The 6,207-nt window shown below is 40.2% G+C and overlaps 1 protein-coding gene across 7 annotated transcripts; it reads left to right on the forward strand.

Annotated features, from left to right (window-relative positions):
- Positions 1-311: 311 nt before the first annotated feature.
- On the forward strand, positions 312-5,481 carry LOC114069008. Of its 7 annotated transcripts, XM_027905529.1 has the most exons (3): positions 312-585; positions 1,459-1,635; positions 4,276-5,481. In XM_027905529.1, exons 1-3 carry the CDS (start codon positions 530-532, stop codon positions 5,462-5,464), a joined length of 1,422 nt encoding a protein of 473 aa, XP_027761330.1. In that variant the 5' UTR covers positions 312-529; the 3' UTR covers positions 5,465-5,481. The 7 variants fall into 7 exon arrangements, with proteins under 7 accessions (XP_027761330.1, XP_027761332.1, XP_027761333.1 ...); XM_027905531.1 differs by lacking the exon at positions 1,459-1,635 and having other exon boundaries at positions 4,118-5,481; XM_027905532.1 differs by lacking the exon at positions 1,459-1,635.
- Positions 5,482-6,207: the final 726 nt, after the last annotated feature.

Below are 6,207 nucleotides of genomic sequence, written 5' to 3' on the forward strand. Positions count from 1 at the left end.
GGACCCCTTAGCCATACTCCTTCTCAAGGATGCAAAAAAGGCAGTAACAACTTAGGGTTTAAATTCAGCATATGCAATGGAAGTTCTGTCGTCTTTATTCTCAGCCTTTGTACTAACTCCAAACGATTTAAAAGATATAATGAGATCTTTGCTAAATAAGGTACAAGTAACATTGTTTTTAGATGAATGGAAAGCTTTAATTCGAAAATATGCTCTTGATACTAGTACAACTACACGTAGACCAATTGAAAATACAATACAAATGCTTTTTGGTGAGGGTCCATATGCTGCAAATACAGAACAGGCCAAAATTCCAAAACAAGACTTAATTGCTACCAGAAATATGGCATTACAGGCACTACAATCAGTAGCTGATGCCTCTCAAACAACTCCACCTTTCAATAATGTAATTCAAAAGCCAGATGAATCTTTTATTGACTTTGCAGAGTGATTGAAAGAAGTTATAGAAAAACAAATGTGAAAGAAGCACAAGATGCCCTATTCTTGAAGCTAGCTATCTCCAATTCAAATGCACAGTGTCAGCAGGTACTCAGAAATCTTAGTGATCCTACCCCCATGGATATGGTAAAGGCTTGTAAAGATATTAGCCCTAATGACAAGTTAACAAATAGTCTAGTCCAAGCTCAGGTGTCCATGTCTAACCAATTAGCCGAAGCTAAAATACAATTAGGCAACCAAATTGCAGAAGCAAACTAGCAGATGGCAGAAAAAGTGACCGAAGCTTTAGCAGCAGCCTTAGACCACTTCAAAGTAATATGCCATTATTGCAAACGTCAAGTTCATCTAAAAGCTAACTGCCCAAAACTCAAAAACCCCAATCCTCAATAAACCACTTGCCCAGGCATCTGCCCCAGATGTCAAAAAGGGCCACATTGGGCTGCAGAATGTAGATCCCTATTTGACAAAAAGGGGAACCCACTCTCACCCAGGTCTGTTCACAGAACATAGGATTCGGGAAACGGCATAACCAGCGCTGAGAGCAACGTGTGGACATAAAAGGCTCTTCTCAGCAATCTAATCTACACCTCTCAAACAGTTCCCAACAAAAACCCCAAACAGGTGCCTTTAAATTGGAGTTAGTAACTTCAAAACCTCGAACCTTAGAAAAGACAGAGTATCACACTGTGTTATTGGCTTCTGCTTCTTCTCAGATCTCAAATTGTAAAGGTAAATGTGTTATCACAGGAACAGATTCTGCAACTGCATTAGGCATTACTGTGTTACCCATGGTTAGGAGTCTTCAAGATCCTAAAGTTGTGTCTGTTGTAATCAAACCTAACTTTGTACCCACAGTGATTAATCCAGAAGATCAAATAGCACAGGTCATACTCATGGAGGAAGAGACCCAAAATGAACAGAGAATTCTCATTAATTGGGCTCAAAAGGTTACTGTTGACAGACCTATACTAGAATGTACTCTTCTCTCTCCTAATTCAGGCCAACAGAAATCTGTGTCTGGGTTACTAGACACTGGGGCAGACGTGACAATTATCTCTACCAAAGATTGGCCCAGCACCTGGAGTACAACAAGACCAGCTGTCGACATCCAGGGAGTAGGAGGGTCCAAAATTCCTCTCCGGAGCATTTTACCACTTCTGGTCCAAGGCCCACAGGGTAAGGTAGCATCATCTAAGCCTTTTATATTGGACATTCCACTAACCCTGTGGGGCAGAGATGTAATAACACAGTGGGGAATTATCTTATCCATTCTAAATTTGTCATGAGGGCCACTGGTGAGCCGCAAGCACCACCTCTCACATGGACATCAAACACAGCAGTGTGGATAAACCAGTGACCCCTCAGAGGAGAGAAATTGCGGCAAATTCATAATTTGGCAAAAGAATAATTAGACAAAAAGAGGTTAGTCCCCACAAACACTCCATGGAACTTTCCTATTTTCACAATCAAAAAATCATCTGGAAAATGGAGGTTATTGCATGATTTAAGAGAAACCAACAATATCATAGAGCCCACGGGAGCCCTCCAAGCTGGGCTGCCCTCCCCTGCCATGCTCCCAGCAGAATGGCCACTTGTTATTTTAGACATTAAAGACTGTTTTTTTTAATATCTACCTCCATCCTAATGATACACACAGATTTGCATTTTCCATTCCAGCTATTAACGCAACTGAACCCTCCAAACGTCTAAGTTGGCTCATGTTACCACAGGGTATGAAAAATAGTCCCCCAATATATCAATCTGTCGTGTCCAATATAATTGAACCAGTTCGATCTCAATTTCCTGAAGTTATCATTTTCCATTACATGGATGACATATTAGTTGCAGCCCCTAATGCTGACAAATTGACATTAGTACATGAGCCTGTGAAGGAAGCCCTGGGTAATCATGGGTTAGAAATAGCTCCAGAAAAAGAACAAAATATTTCCCTGTGGAAGTACCTTGACCTGCTAATAGATGAGAGAACATTTAGTCATTTAGTCCTCAAGCAGTAACCTTGTCCACCAAAATAAAAACACTAAACGATCTGCAGTCTCTTTTGGGAAATCTCAATTGTATACAATCCTTTTTTTGTTTCTCAACAGATTTTTAGCTCCTTTGTTTCAGCTCCTTAAAGGAGAAGCAGAACTAACTTTTCCTCAGCACTTGACACCAGAAGCAGAGAATATTATTGAAGTGATCAATCAAAAAATTTCAGAACAACAGGTAAACAGGAGAGTGGAAGGATTACCTACTGCATTGCTAATCTTTCGTGGACCAAAACAGCCTTTTGCTGTAATAGGACAATTGGACTCAAAAAACCAAAAAATTTCTTTTGTGGGAATGGGTATTTCTCAGTCATCAGTTTTCAAAGACAATTGTTACTTTACCTGAAATGCTTGCAAAAGTCTGTCACAAAGGCAAGCTCCAAATGTTAGAACTGTCAGGGAAAGACCCAGATTTTCTTTATGTTCCACTGTCCAAATCTCAATTGCGTTATTACGATTTACATCTGTTTGATTTTCAACTGGTTATGTCAGATTTTACAGGCAAACTAATAACTCATTTACCAGCAATTCCTTTTCTGCAGTTTCTTTCCATCTCCCAACCCAGACTGAGAAATAACTTTTCTACTAGCCCTTTGAAGAAAACTGTGACTGTGTTTACAGATGGATCTGGGAAGTCTAGGAATGCAGTAGTAGCTTGGTTTGAAAAAGGAGTCTGGAAAACAGATGTGCATCAAGTAGAAGGTTCATCTCAGATTGCTGAACTCTCAACCGTGGTAAGAGCATTCCAGTTTTTTCCACAGCCTCTGAATTTAGTATCAGATTCTGCCTATGTTGTCGGAGTTGTGAGTCACATAGAAAATAGCTACTTAAAGGAATTGAACAATCAAAAGTTGTTTACACTGTTTAAAACATTGTTACTATTAATCCAACAGAGGAAACATCCTTTCTGTATCACTCACATTAGATCACATACATGCCTCCCAGGCCCACTCACAGAAGGGAACGCTGTGGCAGATAAAGCAGCAAATTTAACTTTTCCAGTTAACTCAGTACCTACACCTAACAATTTTGAGAAAGTAAAAATTTCTCATAACTTTTTCCACCAAAATTCTAAATCACTGCAAAAAATGTTTCAATTATCTAGTTCTCAAGCCAAGGCCATTGTGTCTGTATGTCCGGATTGCCAGTTGGTAACTCCAGTGAGATCTGAAGGAGTTAATCCAAGAGGCTTTAGCCCCTTAGATCTCTGGCAATCAGATGTTAGACATGTGCCACAATTCTGCAGATTGAAATATGTACATGTATCAGTGGACACCTGCTCAGGACTCATTGTTGCCACTGCACATACAGGAGAAAAAGCTTAAGATGTTAAGAGACACTTTTCCTCAGCAATTGCCATAATAGGCATTCCAAACAAATAAAGACAGATAAAGACCCATCCTACATTTCTGCTTCCCTAAAGAATTTTTCAACATGTGGGGAATAGTTCACACCACTGGCATTCCTCACTCTCCATAGGGCCAAGGGATAATCGAGAGAACTCACAAATCTTTAAAAGATATGCTGAAAAAACAAGAAAAAACAACTGTAGGTCTCTCTCCTTCAGAATGTTTAAACAAGGCATTGTATGTCCTCAATTTTTTAAATAGACTGCATGAGGATGTTTCGCCTGTTGGACATCATTTTGGAGCTGGAAAATTAAAAATGGGGGAAGCTAAGGTAAAATACAAGGATATCCTGACAGGAGAATGATTTGGTCCTGTCCCCCTAATTGTTTGGGGAAGAGGGCACGCTTGTGTCTCCACAGGAGCAGGTCCATGATGGATACCGTCCAGACTAGTAAGGATCCACCAAGAAGTTTCCCTCCCAGTTCAACCAGCAGCAGATCCAGCACCAACGGATTCAGCACCAACTACAGGAAGCAATCCCCCATCAGCATCACTTTCGGGATAATCCTGTTTCTTGTATGCAGCATAACACCAACAAATCAGAAAGACTTAACGTCAGGAGTCCTTGCCACACCTCCTCCAACAATTCCAAATTGGGTAATGCTCTCTAGTCAAAATGTTTGGCTAAACCTGGCACAATCATTAAATACTGACTCTATCTGTTTATCTACCTTAGACCCCTCTCACCCTCTTAAGACCTGTCTGGTAGGGATCCCCAGGACACCAGGAGAATGGGGTGATTTTAGAAATCAATATATCCCCTGGTGTGATGACCATGATCAGTTTGGAAATCCATTTTTAGACTGTCTCACACAACCAGCAAAAACTTCACCTGACAGACAGACATTTAGCTATCAGTGGCAGAGACCTGAGGAATTAAAAATCTTGGGGAGTATTATATCTCCTCTCTGTTTTTACTTTGTTCATAACAAATATGTTGCCTCTTCTGAATTAATTAATGTCACCTCTTATGGACCTTATTCCAACTTCAGTTTCTGGTGCAAGGAAAAGATTACTTACCAGATACATGCTACCCCTGATTCAGTTATTCTTCCAAAAGGAGTCTCTTTAATTTGTGGACTTAGAGTCTGGAATATGATTCCTAGATTAGCTGCTGGCGGCCCCTGCACATTTGGAAAATTAACACTATACAATCCAGCTACCCTTATGAAATCTTTACCTGTAAGTCCTCCCAAAAATCGTGCTAAAAGAAGCATTAGCCTCCAAACAACCTCACCCTTCCCATGTAAGAAACTCCTTAGAGTGCGTAGGCAATTCCAAGGTTTACACCCACCTCTTAACTTTTATCCATCACAACCAAAACCACCTTCTCCACCTAAAGCAGCGCAAGTCCCTGTGGCTGCAGCACCCTCACCTCCAGCTGAAGAACATCCCTTAGCAAAAATGCAGTTCTTGAGTGAATTCACAGCAGAATGCAATTCCAACATGCACTTTTGGTCCAACACCATAAATGTTCTAGGTGGCATCATGCTTCCAGTAGTCAGCTCCACAGAAGCCTTAGTGCTCCTTACCAGAATGGGATGTTGACTAGCAAAAGAAGCTAATGCCACTAGTGCCACCATTGATGATCTTTTACAAGATACCCAAACCAATAAGAAAGCCTTGTTACAAAATCATGCTGCAATAGACTTTCTCCTTTTAGTAAATGGCCATGGGTGTCAGGAGTTTGAAGGCCTTTGCTGCCTCAACTTCTCTGATCATTCCCAATCTATCCACTCCCATATCAATCAGCTTAAGTCCTTAGTTCATGAAATCAGTCAAGTTGATAATTTGACTTTTGATAATTTTTTCAACTGGCCGCCCTTTAAAGGTCTCTCTTCCATTATTATAAAAATTATTGTAGTTATACTACTAGGACTTTTCGTTGTGTTTCTCTTTATGTGTGTTTTTCCATGCATGCTCAGTTGTGCCAGAACCTTTCAATCATTAAAGGCATATCCGGCTTTAGAAAACATAAAATCAAACCAGTGAAGTGTGGCAATGGATTTACCATATGTAGGATGGAAAAAGTCCTGTCAAAGATGAACTGGTGAAGAAAAAGAAGAAAACAGCCCAAATGTTATAGAAACAGAAGTTTTTAATGTTGTTTAAACACATCTTAAAATGACCTTTTCGCATTTCTGCAAGTCACTGCTCTTTCTTCCTGACACCCTCTGCAAAGAACTCTTATCTCCCATGCAGGAATGTCCTGGGAAGATATCCTGAGGTCTTCTCATTGACCTTTGTTAATCGTTTCCTATTGGCTATTAACTCTTTACCTGATTGGTTTT

The sequence above is a fragment of the Empidonax traillii genome, unplaced genomic scaffold (genome assembly GCF_003031625.1).
Source record: "Empidonax traillii isolate 1590-97213 ecotype Southwest subspecies unplaced genomic scaffold, ASM303162v1 scaffold1161:size167190, whole genome shotgun sequence".
NCBI classification, from domain to species: domain Eukaryota; kingdom Metazoa; phylum Chordata; class Aves; order Passeriformes; family Tyrannidae; genus Empidonax; species Empidonax traillii.

Coding starts and splice junctions, on each gene's coding strand:
- LOC114069008 (XM_027905529.1), top strand. CDS start 530: ATGCACAGTGTCAGCAGGTACTCAGAAATCTTAGTGATCCTACCCCCA. Junction 586..1,458: donor ATCCTACCCCCATGGATATG/GTAAAGGCTTGT, acceptor CTCCTAATTCAG/GCCAACAGAAATCTGTGTCT. Junction 1,636..4,275: donor TCTGGTCCAAGGCCCACAGG/GTAAGGTAGCAT, acceptor GTGTCTCCACAG/GAGCAGGTCCATGATGGATA.